Source organism: Paramormyrops kingsleyae, chromosome 8, assembly GCF_048594095.1.
Source record: "Paramormyrops kingsleyae isolate MSU_618 chromosome 8, PKINGS_0.4, whole genome shotgun sequence".
Taxonomy (NCBI): Eukaryota; Metazoa; Chordata; class Actinopteri; order Osteoglossiformes; family Mormyridae; genus Paramormyrops; species Paramormyrops kingsleyae.
This window is the reverse complement of record NC_132804.1, coordinates 30707541-30730023: the sequence shown is the minus strand read 5'-3', so window position 1 is coordinate 30730023 and position 22483 is coordinate 30707541. Positions and strand designations below refer to the sequence as shown.

Below are 22483 nucleotides of genomic sequence, written 5' to 3'. Positions count from 1 at the left end.
GCCACAACACGCACACCCTTGAGGCGGATGGGCTACAACAGCAGAAGACCCCACTGGGTACCACTCATCTCCACTACAAATAGGAAAAAGAGGCTACAATTTGCACGAGCTCACCAAAATTGGACAGTTGAAGACTGGAAAAATGTTGCCTGGTCTGATGAGTCTTGATTTCTGTTGAGACATTCAAATGGTAGAGTCAGAATTTGGCGTAAACAGAATGAGAACATGGATCCATCATGCCTTGTTACCACTGTGCAGGCTGGTGGTGGTGGTGTAATGGTGTGGGGAATGTTTAATTGGCACACTTTAGGCCCCTTAGTGCCAATTGGGCATCGTTTAAATGCCACGGCCTACCTGAGCATTGTTTCTGACCATGTCCATCCCTTTATGACCACCATGTACCTATCCTCTGATGGCTACTTCCAGCAGGATAATGCACCATGTCACAAAGCTCGAATCATTTCAAATTGGTTTCTTGAACATGACAATGAGTTCACTGTACTAAAATGGCACCCACAGTCACCAGATCTCAACCCAATAGAGCATCTTTGGGATGTGATGGAACGGGAGCTTCGTGCCCTGGATGTGCATCCCACAAATCTCCATCAACTGCAAGATGCTATCCTATCAATATGGGCCAACATTTCTAAAGAATGCTTTCAGCACCTTGTTGAATCAATGCCACGTAGAATTAAGGCAGTTCTGAAGGCGAAAGGGGGTCAAACACCGTATTAGTATGGTGTTCCTAATAATCCTTTAGGTGAGTGTATATATATATATATATATATAAATAAACGACCGTTAGGGATGCTTACAACCGATGTGGTGTGTGCCAGCGACCTTGAGGGACAGCCTGGTGTTCCCTGGACAGCTCAGGTGTGTTCAAAGCCTGTGCCAGACATCCTGAGGAAAACACCAACAAATCACTGATCTGAGCATGGCTTACATAACCGCCTGTTAGCCGCCATCTGTGCTGGGCCCGTTCTCTGTGTCGTCACGGAGTGTCGAAGTCAGACGCCAGCTATGTTCTGTTCATGCATACATGGGGGGGGGGGGGGGGGGGGGGGCTGCACTCATTAGCATGTTTCTCATGCGTAATGGGGCCCAGATGGGTGAAGCAGTGGGAACCTGTTAGCACCAATACATCATGTGTGACTCATGGTGCCGCGGCCCACCCTGGCGTGAGTGAGCACAGTGAGGGCACGATGCTGTCACCGGACTCACACGGAAGGTAGCAGAATTTGTTGGGAAAAGGAAGGTGAATAATTCAGTGTCAGAACCTAAATCCTTATTGCCACATGACTAAGGCCGGTGGGAATTTTTGTTGGCACAACTTGCTACTATTGAACATACCATGACAATGAACAAGTTAGATGGAGTTAACGAATAAATACAAGGCTCAGGATACACAAGAGAAATAAATAAATGTAAGGTATGTGATCAATGCCGCAGTTTTGTGCATATTCAAGTAGTGCAATGCAAAAGGTTGACAGCCACAGCATAGTTACTGCACACAGTGCAATACACATCTATACATACAGTACATAACATACTTCACAAGCTGCATGCAGTTCAAACATGCACATGAATAACAAAACAAATGAGCAATTATGAATTTTGGAGATCTTTAAGGGTAACACAGAAAGGCCACCCTGTGCCTGATCTCTAATCAAATCATTTAGAATGAGGTAATATACTTCAGCAGAACAGCTAAAGAGCCAGAGGTGTGACTGACTGCAGAGCTGTGAGCTTTTATCGCTGCAACTGGTGTGACGCAACTAAAACTGTGACTAATTCGTTACACTTAGTTGCACGTCTGGCTTGTCTGGAAATGACGGCTCTGCTCAACCAGCCTATCACTGTGAGCTATCACCCGGCGAGCCATGTCCCCTTAACCTGCGTATTGATTGGGGCTGATGAGCATCTGATCGCTGTGGATACATGCAGTAGCTGCCCTCGGCAATACAATGTTACAGTGGGTTAAAGCCTGTGTGGAAAAAGCCATCTCAGGGTGTCCAGGTTTTAAAATAAACTGACTTTATTTCCATATGGATATGGGCAAAAATATTACATCATCTACTGAGGCAGCTAAGTTAGGTACCTATAATGCAGAGACACCTGGACAGCATGCCTGGGCTATTACACACCCTGACTGAAAGCCCAGTCCATCTCGGAACACTCACCAGCACAGTAAATTCAGTTTAGGGACAGCTGGACTGTGACAAGAATGTGTTTATTTTGACCATCAGTGAGTTTAGTTGGCTGCTTTTATTACAATCTCATTTATCTGGATAAGATTTCTTTGGCAAAATAAATAACATACCCATTAAATCAGTTTGATTAATAGCATAGTTTTGTCCATCCAAATTCTAAAGTTCTGCTTACCCAGGACTGTCACAGTGTAACAGAATAAATGTGTTAAACTTGAACGGTTCATTTAATCACTAACATAAACTTTGACACTTGGCCTTAACATTAAGAAACTACCTTGCTTACCTGATGAATAAGAATAAATTAATAAACTTGGAACTTTACTGCTGTGCACTGAATACTTATTTCTTAAACCTCGAATGCTGTTGATGAACTGACAAACTAAAATTATTATTCATGTGTAAATAAGTAAATTAAAATTTGAAACACAGAACATGACAAGAGGCCACAGAAGAAGCAGTATTTATGCTCTTTATGCTACCTACTGCCCTGTCCATGCAGTCTGCTTTGCATTTATTAACCTGTACCTGAAGCGACCTCGAGTCCGTCCATCCATCCATTCATCCATCCATTCATCCATTTTCTGAACCGGCTTATACAATTCAGGGTTGGTTGTGGGGGATCTAGAGCTTATCCTGGAAGTTATGGGAACAAGGTAGGGAAGAACCCTGGATGGGGTACCAACCCATTACATGGTGCATGCATGCGCACAAACACACACACACAGACCCTCCATTAATTTCTATGGGAAACACTCTAATCCCAATACGACAACCTTAACCCCTACCCAGTCCTAACCTTAACCATACTGTAAGTACTGTAAGATTGCATTCACAGATCTTTATGAGCGCCTGAACATTTTTTATCACATTGTGGTGGACATTTGGGCCGGAGTTTATGGAGGAAACCGCACAAGGGCACAGGGAGAACATGCGAACTCCACACAACATGTAGCCACGGCAGAGACCAGAGGTGTGAGGCGACAGTGCGGACCGCCGCACCGCCACGCCGTTCCCATTTGGAGTCACATGATTGATTTAGCTCTCAATGGACCTGCTGACAGTCATTAAAGCTGTTTTTTTCATATGCAACAATACAGCTGTTAAACTGCCTTTAGTTTCACTTTGTACATGTATAAGCGAAGATGCACTGACTATCCTGGCAGCTAACTAACGGGCAGTCACGTTACGTTACGGCTCAGGGGCGTAGGATCTGAGTGAGTGTGTAGCCCTCAATATTTAATTTGGCTTTATCCCCCCAGTCCCCCAGTAATCAGACCACCTCGGTATTTATTCTTTATTAAGATGCCCCCCCCAAATATCAAACTGTCTTATACTCCGATGTTTGGTCTCATATATATATATATATATATATATATATATATATATATATATATATATATATATATATATATATATATATATATATATATATATATATATATATATATATAGAGGCTGTGTGTGTGTGTGTGTGTGTGTGATAGCGATCGCCATGGAGATCCTGGGAGGGTTTTGGGCACCTGTCCCTGCGGGACAGCCCCGGCCGTGACGTGTCCCCGGTCTCGGGTTGCTGGGCGGAGAGACAGCGTACATCCCAGGCATGGAGAGAGGAGGGAGTTGGAGGAGAAGCACATATCCCCCGGTTCGGGACAGGAGCGCACACACCCGATATCGTGATAGGACCTGCATAGGGACAGAAGCGCACATCTCCGTTATTGGGAGAACAGCAGCAGCAGGACAGGAGCGCACATCCCCAGGACAGGACAGGAGCGCACACCCCCAGGACGGGACAGGAGCGCACATCCCCGCACCGAGAGAGCAGCGCACGGAGCGTCGCAGTTAAATTGCTGTTTGGGGAGCCGAATTGACCAGCTCTCGGCAGCCGGAGTGGACTTTGCTTCTCTGATAATCTGCAGGCAGTGCCATTTTTTCCAGCTGGGTATATTATTGTCGTGATTGCCTCACTTCCTAAGTTCAGCTTTTGTAGGCTGAGTTTGGGACTCTGCGCCCGGCGTCTACATCCAGTTTTCCCTGCAATCGCAGACGATAATACACCATGCCGCGGTCTTTTCTCGTTAAGAAATATTTCACCAGCAAAAAACCAAATTATAGCGAGCTGGAGAGCCAAACTGGTAAGTAATTGGCCTCATTTAACTTCCCGTCGGACAGGATAATAGTTTAGCTGCCAAACTTTCTTGGAGCCACTGCAGCTGTTTTTATTGTCTTTCGTGAACTGCCTTTAAAACTGATTCAAATGGATGTATTCCGATTTTTAAACATATACACAGTCTTTTTAGTATCTTTGAGTGGCATAACTTTCTTTACAAAAAATGTTAAAGGAGTTTAGGAAAACAAGCCGTAATTGCTGTCGATAACGCTTCCGCGGCTATAGTCTGATGGTTAATGTGGTACATTAGCGAAGAAGTGTGAAGTGCAGGGGGATGGCGGCGAGTCCCTAATGACCACGGAATAACAGTTCAGTGCCTTTTAAACGTGTCAGATATGTCAGCATTATAGGACAGGGCAGTAAAACTCCCAGACAGCGTCGGAGAACTTGTTAGACTTCGGCGCTTTCATGTTGGTCCTCTGTGATCCCTCTGGGTGTGCCGTAAGCTCCGCTTCGCGGAAAATCACTGCTGGGAGTGAAGATGGCGTCTCAATTTGATAGCGTTGCTGCCAGAATGTTTCTAAAGAGCATGGTGATGTTTGTACTGAAGACTGAGCACATTTTCCTGATAGGATATGCGCTTCTTGTTGTAGGTTACCTCCCCGCAACTCCCCCCGTGGAGCACTCTGCAGTGGGACTGGTGTGGAACCTGAGCATCCTTCCGGCCCCCACCATAGGCGCCTCGCCCTCGGGGCCTCTCGACCTCAGTTCCCCCTCCAGCAGCAGCAGCAGTGGGGAAGAGGAGGATGAGGGCCGCACATCTGACCCCCCCAGTCCGGAGCCGGCCCGTCGTAGGCCCCTCCGCACCCCCCAGCACCCAGCCTCCACCGTGGATGACACTCCTGCGGCTGCCTCCCCCCGTGTGCCACTGCGGTGCAAACACTGCCCCAAGGAGTACAGCAGTCTGGGGGCGCTGAAGATGCACATCCGCTCACACACCCTGCCGTGCGTGTGTCCCACCTGCGGCAAGGCCTTCTCCCGGCCCTGGCTACTGCGGGGCCACATCCGCACCCACACCGGTGATTACATCACGCCGGTCTGCTTAGCGGGGGGGGGGGGGAAAGCAGTCCCTCCTTCAGAGTGGCAGGACAGTCCTATCTTGCATGCTAGCTAGACAATGAGAACAGTCTGTAAAGAAGAGTGGCTTTGTGTTGGATTTTGTAAATATAAGGTAACGCTTAAGAATGCTGCAAATCCCGTTAGAACTTGGAATATCAAAGTCCATAGAACTTCAAAGACCAATAGTCAATATTCTAATCTAATCAAATTGGTCACATGTTTCAAAGTCTCAGTGAGTGGGATAATATGTGAGAGTCAGACTGATTGATTAATCGATTGTTTGTCTCTCTGCATTCAGTGGGTGTCGAGATGAATGTGTTTTTGTCACCCCCTGCAGGTGAGCGCCCATTCTCCTGCCCCCACTGCAGTCGCGCCTTCGCCGACCGCTCCAACCTGCGTGCCCACCTGCAGACACATGCCGACGTGAAGCGGTACCAGTGTAGCGCCTGCGCACGTACCTTCAGCCGCATCTCCCTGCTGCACAAGCATTCCGTCTCTGGCTGCGGCCCCGTCTCCATGTGAGCGGCACTGGAGCCCGTGGGGGGGGGGGGGGTGCTTTGTTCTCCAAATTCTCCATCACGCCCTGGACACCTGACCGCACCCCCCCAGCAGAGAACTCTGGGGGGGCTGGACTTCCTCCTGGGGAACATTGGTTCAGCCATTGTTAGCCATGTGTTTGAGGAGCGCTGCACACCCACACACTCGCATGATGGTGTATGGGGGGGGGGGGCTGGGGGGGTGCAGACTCTCTCAGGAATGTGTTGGGACAGCTGCGCTGGTGTGGACATGTGCACAAATGCCCACCTTCACTGTGACGACAGGTGATTTCCTCTCCTGGTGGCCAACATGGATGAGGCAGCCTGCGCTGAGGAGGGTGGGGGGGGGGGGGGGGGGGGGTATAGGGGCAGCTGATGCCAGTTGCCATTTTCTGAGGGGCCTCTGTACACCTTGGTGCCCCTGCAGTGTATCTCGGTGTGTATTCCCAGCCTGTAGCAGGACAGCGTCAGCCTCGCACCCGGACCACGCGGCCTTCTCGTGTAAACAGGCCCGGATCCCGGATCCCGGATCAGAAGGCAGATGTGCTCGTGCTCCTTTGCTGCCGGAGCCCAGCTGCCCTGTAAGGGGACCAGCATCTGTGTTGATGGGTAATGAAAGGAAGGAGAAGTAAATTAGTTTCAGGGACACAACTCTATGAAAAGCTCAGTGTTCCAGAGCCTCACATGTATTTTTTGTAATCTTGGCCTGTTCTCTTTGAATGAGATTCCAGATGTTTTTAACTCCTCTCTCCTGTTCCTTGGGGGATGAGACATTTTTGTAAAATGCTTATGCAGTTTCACTTTGCGTTTTTACCAACTTATTTTATGCTCCTTTGTATTTCGTATGAATTAAAAAGCAACAAATTATTACATGTCGGTAGTACTCTTGGGGTCTCTCTTCTTGGGTGGTGGGACAGCTTTTGGTAACAGGGGCCTAACAAGAAGCTGACTGGGTTTTTTTTTTTGATGGGGTGGACAGGACCTGCAGGGGAGAGGAACAGGTGAAGGCGGCAGGCAGAGCGGTATGGCTGTGCACCTGCTGCGTTTCGACACCTGTTCCTCCGAGCCGGCCCACTCCTGTGCGCACACTCACTCTGAGTCATGGTGCTGTATTATTTGCTGGAGGTGGGGGGGGGGGGCAGCTGGCAGGAAGCCAGCTGTCGCAATCCCTTATTCGCACGCTGGAGTGACTGCCGGCACAGGAATGGGACGCTGTTTTTTTAAATCCAGTCGGGACGTGCAAGACATTGTACTTGCCTGCCACTTGGCTGCTGGTGAGTGTGTGTGTGTGTGTGTGTGAGTGTGTATGTGTGTATGTGTGAGTGTGTATGTGTCTCTGTGTGTGTGTATGTCTCTGTGAGTGTGTGTGTTTGTGTGTGTTAGTGTGTATGTCTCTGTGAGTGTGTGTGTGTGAGTGTCTCTGTGAGTGTGTATGTCTAGGTATGTGTGTGCTTGTGAGTCCTCATTCCTGTTAACACCCCCTCCCCCCTCTTTCGACACAGCACTCTTGCTCTTAGTCGTGGTCCATATCTGTGGTCTTATTTTGAATGTTGTTTGAGCTACTAAAGGACTGTCGCTCTGTGTCCCCGGACTCCTTATTTTGTCTGTTTTAGGAATGTCTTCTATTCTGAGCAGATATTTCTGAAATCTTTTCTTCGTGTCCTAGGAAGAATTTTTTTTGTTGTATCTCTGGTTGGGGAGGGGGGCTGTTTTGTTGAACTGGCTTGCATACCGTATGTGTGGTATCTGTGTGTGTGTGCTGGGGGGGTTGCTGCTAAGCCAGTTGTGAAACATCGGCCCAGACAGTCAGCAACTGCAGGCACACAGACAGACTGTGAGAACGCTGTGACTTCCCAGCCTCTGCTGGCACCGAATATCAGCAAGTCGCTGCAGGCGTGCAGGAGCGCGGGGTGAACGGGAGACAGCTACAGACACAGCTCTGTGGATCTGCTCAGCCGAGGCCCTTATTGGCGCCTCCCACAGGTAGGTGGCAGTACAGCAGGTCGAGCCCATGCAGAGGTCCTGCTCCCACCTGCATCACACGTCTTCTCCAGCCCAGCTCTGAACATGGCCTCCCTCCATTTATATGCAGCTCCTGGCCACATGTAAGCCAGCTGAGGACCCAAAATACCACTCAGGGCCTCCATATGTTATTTCCGTCAGTGAAGGCTGGTTGGGCTCCATCTCCATATGGAAAATGAGATGCTAGTCGTGCCTAAGATTAGAGAGCTTTCCTCCCACTGCAGGGCGGACGGGCCGCGCCCTTCCACTGTAATTTGGCCAAACATGCCGTGTTTATGGCACAGCACCTCTGTTGGACATTCTTCTCTCTCTCTACAGGGACCCTCTGTCACACAGCTGTGCACATCTGTCCAGTCCGGGGGGGGGGGGGGCACCATGTGTCTTTAGCTCCTCTGGGAAGCTCCCCGAGACGGCTTAAGTCCCAGGCAGGAAACTGGTAGTTTATAGTGACCTACTTAAGAGGAGATGCCCCCCCCCCCGTGAACCGGGCCTGGGACACAGGAAGGCGCTGTCAGCCCTGTGTAAACACGGTCCATCCAGCGACTCTGCGGAGGAGGCCCTGGAGGGGGGGTCAGTGCTCCTCTGAAGCTACTCTCCCAGTCCTCTCACCCCTGGCATGCTCCCTCTTCTCCACGGGTCTGGTGCCTTCAGGGCTGGTTCCTGGTTCCTGCGCCGCTCAGGACGAGGTTCTCCCCATGTTCCTTTCTGTACCGTCTCTCGGCTGCAGATGCATCAACCGACCGCACCTCGAAATTGGGAGGTGCCCCAAAAATTTGACAAAAAACAATACGGGAGCCACATCCTCACACAACAGTGATGACAGCGTATTTCTGAGCGGGGTCCTGGTGGAAGGAGCTGAGTGTTCTGGAGAGTTCTGCCGTACAAACGGGGTTCGGCTCCCACTCTCTCTCCCAGCCCCGTGGGAGATGGTGAGCGAGATTCTTTTCTCTTGGAGAAAAATGAATCCAGAGGCAGGAAATGGCCACACATGGGACTCCCACATCCTGCTCCTCCCCTCCTCGCTGCAGCAATGCCAGGGATAACACCGCCCCCACACCCCCGCCACGGGCTTTCCCACACTGTGTGCGTATGGGGGGGGGGGGGGGGGGGGGTGTGTTTGTGCTTTTCCCATACACCGGATAGGCTGGGGGGGTGGGGGGTGCAGGCGTGCCACCTCGTGCTCCAGGAGGTTGTTGCGTAACCATGATCACAGTGCCCTGCTTGGCAGGTGCTTCCATCGGAGTGACGTACTGGCCGCCTGTTCTCAGCGATCGACCTTTAATAGTCCCCGTTATTTTTAGCTGATATAAATCAAGCCAAGGAGGGGAAAAGAGAAGAGCAGCATTTTCAACGCTTTGTCACGCAGAGAGAGCAGGTGTCCTTCCGGAAGAATGGGGTGCGAATGAGTGAGCGGGCAGTAGGACCCAGGGCACTGGATGAGCACTCAGGTATAACCGGGCGGGCAGGAGGACCCAGGGCACTGGATGAGCTCTCAGGTGTAACCGGGCAGGTAGTAGGACCCAGGGCACTGGATGAGCACTCAGGTATAACCGGGCAGGCAGTAGGACCCAGGGCACTGGATGAGCTCTCAGGTATAACCGGGCGGGTAGTAGGACCCAGGGCACTGGATGAGCTCTCAGGTATAACCGGGCAGGTAGTAGGACCCAGGGCACTGGATGAGCTCTCAGGTATAACCAGGCAGGTAGTAGGACCCAGGGCACTGGATGAGCACTCAGGTATAACCGGGCAGGTAGTAGGACCCAGGGCACTGGATGAGCTCTCAGGTATAACCGGGCGGGTAGTAGGACCCAGGGCACTGGATGAGCTCTCAGGTATAACCGGGCGGGTAGTAGGACATCATGGCACACAATGAGCACTCAGGTGTAACCGGGCAGGCAGTAGGACCCAGGGCACTGGATGAGCTCTCAGGTATAAACGGGCGGGTAGTAGGACATCATGGCACACGATGAACACTTGGGTATATCCAGGCAGGCAGTAGGATCCAGGGCTCATGATGAGCCCTCGGACATCTTTAGGGAATCGCAGCGCCCATGTCGAGTCTCTGCAGGGAATCATGGTACCTGTGTCAGATCTGTGTGGGGAGTCACGGTGCCTGTATCTGGTCTGTGTGGGGAATCGCAGTACCCGCGTCGGGTCTGTGTGGGGAATCGCAGTACCCGCGTCGGGTCTGTGTGGGGAATCCTGATGCCTGTGTAAGATTTGTTTGGGGAATTTTGGTGCCCATGTTGAGTCTGTGTGTAGAATCGCACCTCCAGTGTTGGGTCTCCGTGTAGAATCGGCACCATCCATGTCGGGTCTGTAAGTAACTTTTGTGACTTTTGCCATTTTTAGTTTTTTGATTCCATTCCCAGATTTTCATAAAATTGAGTTTCCCTCTATGGGGACCAAAAAACTGGACCCCATAAGGTAAAAAAGAACAGGTATTCATCATGTTGTGTGGACGTTTGGTCCCCACAAGGTAAGGTATATCTGGACCAAACACACACACACTGGACAGGCGTTACTATGCAGTCTCTTTTGTTTTTCTGCCCAAAAGGAAACGGCACCTGGAAGGGGCCAATCACCCTCCCCCATCCCACCTGCCAGCCCCCCCACCCCCACAAACCCCCTGTCAGGGGAACAAGATGAAACCTCAAAACACTCAGGCAGGTAACGCATGTGGCGTCTCCCCACATCAACACTCCTCTATGGTCTCAGTCAGATGCTGCTGCACTCGTCTCTCTCTGCAGCTCTCAGGGCCTTTTGTAGGCGCCTTTTGTCCCCATTTTCTGAAAATGTGCTCTTGGTCTCTGGTGGGCCGGCTTTTGCATGCACAGTGATGGATGGACACCTTCCAGAGATAAACACACACAGGAAGAGATAAATGCTCTTATGTGTGCACACTGCGTCATCAAAACACACAGTCGATATAAACAGCCCCCCTCCCACCCCACAAACCACATCATACTAAGAATGCACACACACGTTTATGCCATCCCTACATTTCATCATGCAGGGAGGGTCGGGTGGAAAACAACCAATCATCACACACCTACTTGGGGGGGGTGTGGCCTGCTGCCTGGCCCCTCCCCCCATCCTGCTAAAGCCCTTGCAAGCACATATCGCACACCGGAGGTAGTACAGGCCAGTTTGCAGGCAAGACGCCCAAGTGGACCACGATAGCAGGATATTTCAGGCCTGGGGGGGCAGGAAAGGAAGTGGGGGGTGGGGGTGGGGGGTGAAAGTGGGACACTTCAGTACCACATGTGCTATTGGGCCAGCAGAGATCAGGCCCCTGCAGCAACAAGATGCTGCTTGCTGAACAAACTGGGAGAGCGGCGTATGCATACTGGGCATGCTGGCACTCTCCCAGTGGCTGACTAATCAGCTGAATTACTTCAAAGCAGACGGAAGGCCCCCCCCCCGCCAGTCCCTGCTATAAACATTGTGGAGATGGTACACCTGCCAGCAGTGAGTCCAGCCCCCAAACGGGGGAGTAGGGACAGAGCGGGTGCGAGGAGCCTTTTGGGGGAAGGGAGGTGTTAAAGTAGCCCAGCAGCAGCCCACATCAAAGTAAGGAAGTGCCGGTTAGTGGGGGCAGGAAGCCACGGTGCAGCATCAAAGGCGCACGCCAGCGCCCTCACACCGAGGTGGGGGGCAGGGGCTGGGCTGGGGTGAGGGTGTCTCATTATAATCAGGAGCCTGTTCAAGGCAGTTAGCACCTTACGGGGAAGATGGGGGGAAAGGAGACACATTAACATGCACAAGTAAAAACAGCGATAAATATAATGCAGAACCAACAACCTGTATTTACAAGTATTAGCCACATTACAGCTAGGCTAAGCAGCCGGTTTCTGGGCTCATCCACCCCCTCATCCATTCACAGATCCATAATCGCTTATCCTGGAGCCTGTCCCAGGGAGGACAGAGCACAAGGCCAGGGGCACCAAGCGTGGGCTGAACCTAAGTGAAAATTTATCCGTTTTTTTTTTTTTCCTTTTCTTTCATACGTCTTATACATATAGTGAGATGTCACATGTCTTGTCCTGCCTCGTGTTTTGTTTGCAATAAAGAATGAATTTGAATCTTGCAGCTTCTGATATGGTCGCAAAGGATCTTTAGGGTCCGGTAGAGAAACTTCTGCAGATCCATGACCGGGATCTTGTTCCTTTTTTTTTTCTTTTATGGTGGAATCAGTGGTATTAAAATGCGTGGGAGTGAATGTGCAATCCAGAGGCAGCTTAGTGCCCCTGCAACAGCTGGCTTCAATTCGCGAGATGGGGAAGTTTGGGGGGGGGGGGGGGGGGGTAATGAGCACAGGCGCCAGGAGGGGTGGGGGATCAGCCAGTGAACAGGCATAGCGGAGATAGTCAGGATACACTTAGTTTGTACCTTGTGGCAGAGCAGCAGACGAAAGGGCTCTCACCCAACACCCACTCCGTACCAAAGCTCAGTCATGTGACTGGTGAACCGTCCGTTCATAAAAACGCACAGTTTATGCATATGACCTATATTAGTTCTTATTATTTTTATATTAATGTATTGTATACAGCAGCAGGCGCCCTCCTGTAAACGAGTCCCCTGTTAGGATCCCACGTCCTGCTGAACGGACTCCAACCTTTCATCCCACCGCTGCTCTGTCTGACAGACTCTCAGCATCTCCGTGTTTGCCGACGCCACCGAGCTTGGTTGTAATATATTCAGTTTCACTGGCTGACAGAGGTACAGCCACAGTCACTGTCATGTACTTTAATAAATGCAGCGTACTTTCTAAACTTATTTTTTCAAACTGATAACAATATATATTGGATTCCGATGATGCGTGGGAAGTCGCGGTTTTTCTTCTGCTAGCCATTCATGGATCCAGCGGACAGGAAACGAGCCCACTGGGTATAGCTCAGTGTTAACAGCAGTAAAAGCGCTTCATTTATTTGTTTATGCGGTTTATGTAAATACAATTAAACTAAACACTTAAAGAACTCCCAGGTGGACCGAATCTTTGCACGTCTTTTTCTGACAACGAGTTTTGTTTACCGAGATTTTTGTTATTCGCAAACAGTGTATCGATGGCCAGCTGGTTAAAATATATATGAAGACATCGAAATATAAACCATAGACCGATTAAAATAATCGCCTTTGTTTCCGTACACGAACACGGTGGTGGTGGTGGGGGGGGGGGGGGGGGGGTCTAAAACTCAAAAACTCTGTGGGGGAATAAGAGCCATCTAGTGTTTTCTACGTTTACTGCAACGGAATAAGCACAAGGCTGTAGGCCTAAATGAGAGCATGTTTTGTGATGGACTGTCATCCATGCCTTGTGCTATGATGGACTCGCATTCTGTACTTTGTGCCCTGTGATGGACTGGCATCCCGTACCTTGCGCTCTGTGACGGACTGGTGTCCCATCTCTCATTCCCTGTGACGGACTGGTATCCTGTACCTTGTGCTCTGTGACAAACTGGCATCCCATACCTTGCGCTCTGTGACGGACTGGTGTCCCATCTCTCATTCCCTGTGACGGACTGGTATCCTGTACCTTGTGCTCTGTGACAAACTGACATCCCATGTCTTGTACCCTGTGACGGACTGGCATCCGGTGCCTTGTGCCCTGTGATGGACTGGCATCCTGTACCTTGTGCCCTGTGACGGACTGGCAACCGATGTCTTGTTCCCTGTGGTGGACTGACATCCCATGTCTTGTTCCCTGTGACGGACTGGCATCCTGTGCCTTGCGCCCTGTGACAGACTGGCATCCCGTGTCTTGTAACCTGTGACGGACTGGCATCCTGTGCCTTGTGCCTTGTGATGGACTGGCATCTTGTGCCCTGTAATGGACTGACATCTCATGTCTCGTACCCTGTGATGGATTGGCATCCCATACCTTGTGCCCTGTGATGGACTGGCATCCTGTGCCTTGTGCCCTGTAATGGACTGGCATCCGATGTCTTGTTCCCTGTGGTGGACTGGCATCCCATGTCTTGTTCCCTGTGATGGACTGGCATCCCGTACCTTGCGCTCTGTGACGGACTGGTGTCCCATCTCTCATTCCCTGTAATGGACTGGCATCCGATGTCTTGTTCCCTGTGGTGGACTGGCATCCCATGTCTTGTGCCCTGTGATGGACTGGCATCCCGTACCTTGTGCCCTGTGACGGACTGGCATCCCATGTCTCGTACTCTGTGACGGACTGGCATCCTGTGCCTTGTGCCTTGTGACGGACTGGCATCCTGTGCCTTGTGCCCTGTGATGGACTGACATCCCGTACCTTGCTCCCTGAGACGGACTGGCATCCCATGTCTTGTTCCCTGTGGTGGACTGGCATCCCGTGTCTTGTTCCCTGTGATGGACTGGCATCACATGCCTTGTGCCCTGTGACAGACTGGCATCCCGTGTCTTGTTCCCTGTGATGGACTGGCATCACATACCTTGTGCCCTGTGACAGACTGGCATCCCGTGTCTTGTTCCCTGTGATGGACTGGCATCACATACCTTGTGCCCTGTGACAGACTGGCATCCCGTGTCTTGTTCCCTGTGATGGACTGGCATCACATGCCTTGTACCCTGTGAAGGACTGGCATCCCATACTTTATGCCCTGTGATGGACTGGCATCCCGTACCTTGTGCCCTGTGACGGACTGGCATCCCATGTCTCATACTCTGTGATGGACTGGTATCCCGTACCTTGTGCTCTGTGACAGACTGACATCCCATGACTTGTACCCTGTGACGGATTGGCATCCTGTGCCTTGCGCCCTGTGACAGACTGGCATCCCGTGTCTTGTGCCTTGTGATGGACTGGCATCTTGTGCCCTGTAATGGACTGACATCTCATGTCTCGTACCCTGTGATGGACTGGCATCCTGTACCTTGTGCCCTGTGACGGACTGGCATCCCATGTCTCGTACTCTGTGACGGACTGGCATCCTGTGCCTTGTGACGGACTGGCATCCTGTGCCTTGTGCCCTGTGATGGACTGACATCCCATGTCTCATACCCTGTGACGGACTGGCATCCCATACCTTGCGCCCTGAGATGGACTGGTGTCCCATCTCTCATTCCCTGTGAAGGACTGGTATCCCGTACCTTGTGCTCTGTGATGAACTGGCATCTTGTGTCTTGTTCCCTGTGGTGGACTGGCATCCTGTGCCTTGCGCCCTGTGACGGACTGGCATCCCATGTCTTGTTCCCTGTGGTGGACTGGCATCCTGTGCCTTGCGCCCTGTGAGGAACTGGCATCCCGTGCCTTGCGCCCTGTGACGGACTTGCATCCAACACCTTGTGCCCTGTGACAGACTGGAACCCCTGTCTTGTTCCCTGTGATGGACTGGCATCATATGCTTTGTGCCCTGTGAAGGACTGGTATCCCATACCTTATGCCCTGTGATGGACTGGCATCCCGGACCTTGTGTCCCGTCATGGACTGGCATCCCATTCCTTGTGCCCACTGCTACTTCTTCCTGTTCAGGAGAAGCGGTTGGGAGATGTTATTCAAGAAAGGGGTTCGATGTGTGAAGCAAAAGTCAAACTGAAAGAGATAGTAAAAAGTGTAAGAGTTTAAATCAGCTTGGAAACTGCAGCTGCTCAGCTATATATTGAAGATTGAAAGCATTAGACAGCTGACTACAGACATGGAGCCTGTCCTGGTAGGAGAATACAATGTAAACCCACACAGACCAGTGCAAAAAATATAATAACAATAGCCTTACACTAGGGGGCGCTATTTACTATCTATCGAGTCAAGAGTTCTGTAAAGGATCATCCTCCATGTTTGTTGGCAATGAATGAACACAACATTGATTGATCTGATGATAAATACTTTTTACAATATTTTTCCATCTTTCCATCTTCCCAACCCAGTCCTTGGAGACCCCCAGACAGTCAACATTTCTGCTACCTCCCATCTCTCAGCACACACAGGTATTTGGTGTTCTTGGTTGGCTGGAAGCTGGGAGGGAGCAGAAATATGGATTGTTTGTGGGTCCCTGAAAATTGGGCTGGGAAACTGTCTTTCCCTGTTGGCACAGGCAAGGGAACACCCTGAATGGGATGCCAGTCCATCAAAATACATATGCACACAAACATACATGCACACACACAAACACAGAAAGACAGACAGACACACACACACACACACACACTATTAACAGGTTAGCCACCAGATCACTTACTAACTGCATGTCAAACTCAAGACAGGTGGTTGGTTACGAGGCAAAAGAAGATAATCTAGAGTGGCCTGCAGAGCAGAATTCTCCAGTTTCAGCAGGTAACTGATACATTATTCATTAGTATTTCACTGCTAAGATAGTTGCAGTTTTATTTCAGCTGGAAATGTGAAGTATTATTTTCAAAGGTCGAACATCAGTAATTTTGCAGGATTGATACTCTGTGTCAGAATTCCAATCAGGATCATCTGTCCAGACTACATGGTGTGTGTGTGGTCACATGTAAATATTTCATTGTGGAGAAGAGATGTCCCCACAATGTGATTTAAACCTTGTTATTTTGACCTTGTGGTGACATTTTATCAATCCCCACAAGGGAATCTCAATTTTCTAAAAATCTGTGACTGCAATCAAACTAAAAATGCCAAAAGTATTTTGTTTGGTTACCTATGGTTAAGGTAAGGGCTGGGTAGGGATTATGGTTGTCATTGTTTGGGTTTGCACATAGAAATGAATGGAGAGTCCCCACAAAGATATGAGCACCCAATCTGTGTGACTCTCTGGGCTGTTGGCTTGAGGGGGAAACAGCTGTGAGGGTTGGATGGATGGTGGTAGGAGATGGGGGGGGGCATATTGAGTAAGCTGTGAAGAGGTCCTGACCGCCCCCCTCCCATTCCACGGCCCTGTGGAATGCCCCCCCTCATTAGCAGAGCTTTAAAGTTCAGATGCGAGGATCTGCCGTGACCACCGGTATGAACGCTTGAGCCCCCCCCCCCACACCTGCACCCTTGCTCTATTTGTCAAACAACATGAAATATGTCTGATTTGAAGATGGGGGGGGCTTTAACTGGCTTTTTCCCGGGGTGAAATCTGATCAAGTAAAGCGCCTCACTGGGAGTACGACCACCTTAGCAGCTGGCGCCATCCTCAAGGACCCACTTAACCCTCACTGTCTCGTTCTTGTCTGATTAGTGGCAACAGGGGGATTTCGATGGCGTTCCCAGATCTGGCTGGTATCTGAATTTGCACAGTTTAAACAGGGGTGGGGAGTGTATGGATTGATGTGCTATAAATGGAAAGACAGCTGTAGGTGTATGTATTGCGCCATGTGGGTGTTGGTTTGAGTGCTGCGATTTGCTTGAATGCATAACTGTAATGGCAGTAAGATTCACTGACAGCAGCTCCCACAGTAGTGCTGAAGACATTCATGTACCGTTCAGCATATGGCTTTCTGGTGGTCCTTAATCATTACACCACCTGCTGGCCTCGCTGAGGGGAGCATCCCCAGTGAAAAATTCAGTCACAGCATGTCATCTTTCTCCACTGGGAATATCAGCAACAGAAAGGAGAGGGAAGTTTTATTCTCGTTTATTTTTGGGCCGGGCCGGATCCTCCCCCAAGAGTGCAGTCAAGGTCAGCACACAAATGTAAAGGGCCCATCTTAAAAAAACAGATTTACTGACAATGACATACAAATGTGAATCCTCAGGTGGGGGGGTCGGGGGGGGGGGGGTTAAGCAAATATTCTGTAAATATAATAATCTTCTGCTGGGGGCTGGGGGCTGGGGGGTATTGGAAATTTCTTGTTACTGTTTTCCTGGCTGCTGTAGCTGTGGAACAGTGCATGACAGTCTAAAGAAGAGACAGGCAAACTGCTGTGTTAGAGCAGCGCAGAATACGCCACCGGATGCTAATGCTAACGCGGCGCTATCGTGTTAAACCAGGCTGGCTTTCATAAACCTGAGAATATTACAGATAAAAGGGCCTTCCGATACCCATAAGTGGTCAGAAATTCTTCACATCACCCCCCCCCCCACATGTTCCACAGCTCTGCCAAAGCTAGAATGTCAAGAACAAGGCCAATCGTCAATGTGTCTGCCCAAACTACAATCCAGCCATCTTGACTGTCTCTGTCTGCTTTGAACTGGTTTGGTCTTTTGCAGAAGATCAGCATCAACTGTGACACCAGCAAAGTACCACACTCATGAAATAACTGGCATGGAAACTGCAGGGTTGTGAGTTCAAGGAATATACTAAGCATTTTAATCACTTTGGAAAAGTAAAAAATGACTTTCTCCTACTAGCCTGACAGCACCTTTTCCTTACAGTATAAATACTTTAAAAAAAATGTCTTTTACTCTTTCAAGTATTGTCTATTGTTAATCTACCGTTTTTGCAGGAACTTTTAATCAGTCCAGTGTAAACTCAGAAAACCACAAATGCAGGAAATGAAAATGATATAAAATTACATTCCTTTTGCAGAAGACATGAACTTACACTGTACACTGAACTTACACACCCCTTACACCATGGACTCCAAATATTTTCTCCTTTGTGATTCCAAACTCCTGCACTATTTTAGCCTGTTATTACTGTATTGGGCTCACTATAGGGTTATATAATCATGAGCACAGTCACCTCACTGTTATTCTCATACCGGTTTTAGCCACCACAATGGTGTGATTAATAGGGGCTTGCCATGGTGGCCACAGTATAATAGGGCTACAGAAATAGCCGGCTTAAGTGTGCGGCGGCATGGAAACACCGCTGGCCTTTTGTGTCGCTTCGGACACATGAGTGGCACCAATGGGCGGCAGGGTAGTAGGTGACACATGGCAATTTCAGGCATAGCTCCCCTAACCCTGACCTTGACGGGGCAATAAAAACAGTGCGGCCTGTCCTGAGTGGGCAGTCCCCAGCAGGGCGCTTTACGGTCTGTGTCTCTGTACTAACATGGCAGGGTGGTGTAAAATATTCATTTAAAATTCATTCTTAGCAGGCAACTGTTCTGCTGCAAGGCTTCAGATAGGGTTCAGGCTCGAGTCTCTTATACGGCTGCCTTAGTGCGACTTTCACACCTATTATAATATCACAAAGAGGACACCTGTTAAACTTTAATGCAGATTTTAGCTTGTTTTATGTTATAATAGGCTAATATCTTTAATCCAGCCCTCTGTTGATACTATTATTTTCAATTCCCTAAGAAGTTTAATGCGTCTATCGGGATAGGTGCACTCTTCAAGCAGTCTTTCTCTTTTGTCTGAAGATTTGTTGAGGTTTGAAAGTGCATCATTCCCGGAACCTTGCTGGACCGAGCAGCAGTCCTCATGTCACGCATGCTGGATATGAGCGAATTCGGGGAAGCGGTTCCTTTTCTCCGCAAGAGCGACCTGCAGCTGCTGGCCGTGCGGGCAGTGGCCTTCGGTGGTAAGGCCCGCAGCCATCTCTGCCGTGCATCTAAATCAGCAACCGTCCCTTCCGTAGATGCCGTTTTTAAGGTGTGCTTTTCAAAGCCCAGATCGGCCTGCTCTGCCCCCAGGACAAAAGAAAGGGTGGATCGCTGACGAGAAAGAGGAGTATGTTGAGGTGGAAATCAAGGATGCCAGCAGAGACAAAATCATCGTTGAAACAAAGCATGGGAAGGTGAGTTTCCTGCGAAATATTTTATAATAGGGTTTCCAAGCAATTATATTATTCCATACGCATAAGAAACACACAAAAAAATTTCAAAGTTTTAATCTAAGCCAATCCAACCCCAAACCTGCTGATCTGAAATAAACCCCGACTGCATTTCAGTTGACATTGACATAGCTATTATGTACAGACATATATTAGTTTCATTTTAGGAATTCTAACTCAGGGTTCAGGTTTGAAAGGGGCCACTTACAGAGACTGCAAGCTGTCAGAAGGGCAGCCCTGAGTGCAGCAGCCACATCTGCAGCTTGCATTTAGCTGCTGCCCCCCCACCAGGTGATGACGGTAAATGAGGACGACATCCAGCGAATGAGCCCCGAAGTTTGATGTGATTGAGGACATGGCCATGCTGACTCACCTCAACGAGGCCTCCGTGCTCCACAACCTGCGCTGCCACTATAGCAACTGGATGATATATGTGAGTCCGTAGCAGAGCCCTGAGCGTCCTGCCTAGGGCCCCACACTTCGTGCCGTGTGCATGCTGGGATGGGCTCTGAGCTCCCAGTAACCAGCTGGTAAAACACTTCTGATGGGTCACTCACCTGATGGCAGAACAGCTACCTGGGGCTTAACAAGCTGTCAGGTACGGTGGCTGCAGTGGGACACCAGGGGGGGATGGGAGTCCATGGTAAACGATGCAGAGACAAAATGAACACTATGGTTAACATGATGATAAAGTGACAGCTGGGAGCGTGTATACAAACCTGCCGCACTTAGGGGACATGGTATAAAGTCTATAAGCACATCACCAGCACAGCATCGTGGAGGGCCGGAGTCTGTCTTTACGTGTGAAAACTTCTAGCCAGTTCTGTAAATTAGGGTCATCATCAAGCTGGAACATCCAGTGAAGCATGTTCGCTCAGTTGATGTTGGGTCAGCGTATTTCACGAGGCCCAGCACTCCGCGGGCTCATCAGCTGCTCAGCTGATCTCCCTTCCTGGCCACATACTTACTCTGGTCTCTTCTGCGTGACGGTGATCCCCTACAAGTGACTTCCCGTCTACACCGCCCCGGTGGTTGCAGCCTACAAGGGTAAACGGCGCAGCGAGGTGCCACCCCACATCTACTCCATTGCCGACAATGCCTACAACGACAAGTGAGTGGCCCGAGGGTCAAGAACCCCTTTCCTACAGGACAGGAAATGCGCAGAGTCCTGCATGATGGTAACGTAGGGAAGCCCAGCTGAAGATATCCTCCTAAAGGTGTCTCTACCTTCGTTTATCTAAGTCAAAGTTACTATTTATTTATTTAAGAATGTCTGCCCTTAGAAGTGAGTGTTTTATTAGTCATTTTCGTTAGTATTTGCTGGCAATTTATTATTGACTTTTCCCATAGATCGAGAACCAGTCCATGCTTATCACGTGAGTCAGCTTCTTCACTTAATTTTACGTCAATATAGTTACTTGTGACTTACAAGTCAATAAAGTTACTTGTAACATATAAGTCAATATAATTACTTGTAACTTACAAGTCAATAAAGTTACTTGTAACTTACAAGTCAGTATAGTTACTTGTAACTTACAAGTCAGTATAGTTACTTGTAACTTACAAGTCAGTAAGCTAACGAGTGGTTTACGGAGTTAAATTATGTATGTGCATGATTTTCTGTCTATAAACTCTATTCATAATTTTTTTAAAACAGGTTGCAGGTTGTTTTTGGTGACATTTTTGTATCTTTTAAGGTTTTTTGCCCATGCCTTTCTGCCCCTAAGATTTTGATGTTCCTAAAGTGATGTTTAGTGCTGTAGATCCGGCCATCGCGCTTCGGTTCTCTTGTACATATCATTTTGCCTGCTACTCCTAGCGGAGAATCCTGTGCTGGCGAAACTGTCAACAGGAAACGTGTCATTCAGTACTTTGCCATTGTGGCGGCCCTGGGGGATGCAGCTGGCAAATAGGAGTTAGGCTTTGAGCCACCCAACCTCATCCTTTTTTCCCCTCCTGTTTTTCTCTTGTCTCCACTCTGACTTGGGTAGGGCTTATCACATTGTGCCCCCACTCCTAAAGCTAACTTAAAGTCACTTCCCACCTTTTCTTTTTCACTTTATTTTTGTCCCTTCTTGTTCTTCATTTTTCTTTTTTTGAGACATTTTGTCATTAACACATATTTTTTGTTCTTGGTCATTTTCCCACTTTTTCACTGTTTTTTGTGTACTATTTTTTGTCATCTGATAACGTCTTTCTTACCAACTATTTATAGGCATATGTCTACAGACTAACATATTAATATTAATTTGCCTGATTTGGTGTGAGTGAATTATTAATGATGTTTAGCGAGTCATATGGCAGTATCTGCACATCATGGCATCAGTTAAACCTCTCCTGATGAATAACAGAGCATGTACCTCATTAACCGCAGTAAACGGTGCATGCTGGTTGACTTTTGCTGCTGAATTATAGCGTTTACACCCTGAAATGTGTATTGTCGTTGATTTTTTTTTTGCTCAGGGTCCGGCCTCCAAAACTGGGGTGAGTGAACGTTCATGTTGAACAACGTTCAGACGTCCAGCATACAGGGTTGTAAAAGCAAACAGGAGCCCAAAGGGCTTGAACAGAGTGTGTCTGTCCCATTCCCCTCACAGGGTACCTTAGAGGACCAGATCATTGAGGCAAACCCTGCCATGGAGGCTTTCGACAATGCCAAAACACTCAGGAATGACAACTCGTCCCGTTTCGTGAGTGCATTGGGCCAGTGCACCAATGGGGGCCACATCGAGGCCTCAGGCTGAAGAGGAATTGTGTGGAGGGGGTGTGTGTACCAGCTGACTGATCTCCTGTGCACCACCTTCCCCTCCAACACACTTTGGGCCCACGGGGAAGCTGGCCTCTGCTGACATTGACTTCGGTAAG

General features: G+C 49.3%; 2 protein-coding genes across 2 annotated transcripts in view; both read left to right on the top strand.

The window, feature by feature from the left end:
• The first annotated feature begins 3787 nt into the window (after window positions 1-3787).
• Window positions 3788-6323, top strand: LOC111835874 (zinc finger protein SNAI1-like). Its single transcript, XM_023796611.2, has 3 exons — window positions 3788-4345; window positions 4974-5399; window positions 5777-6323. The coding sequence occupies exons 1-3, from the start codon at window positions 4270-4272 to the stop codon at window positions 5959-5961; spliced, it is 687 nt and encodes a 228-aa protein (XP_023652379.1). The 5' UTR covers window positions 3788-4269; the 3' UTR covers window positions 5962-6323.
• Window position 6324: 1 nt separating this feature from the next.
• Window positions 6325-22483, top strand: part of LOC111835907 (myosin-15-like) — a 28489-nt gene continuing 12330 nt past the window's right edge. The window contains 7 exon segments of the mRNA XM_072715151.1: window positions 6325-7958; window positions 19206-19366; window positions 19479-19582; window positions 19910-19947; window positions 19949-20051; window positions 22082-22102; window positions 22216-22308. Of these exon segments, the coding sequence (XP_072571252.1) occupies window positions 19267-19366; window positions 19479-19582; window positions 19910-19947; window positions 19949-20051; window positions 22082-22102; window positions 22216-22308 (459 nt within the window). The 5' untranslated portion in view covers window positions 6325-7958; window positions 19206-19266.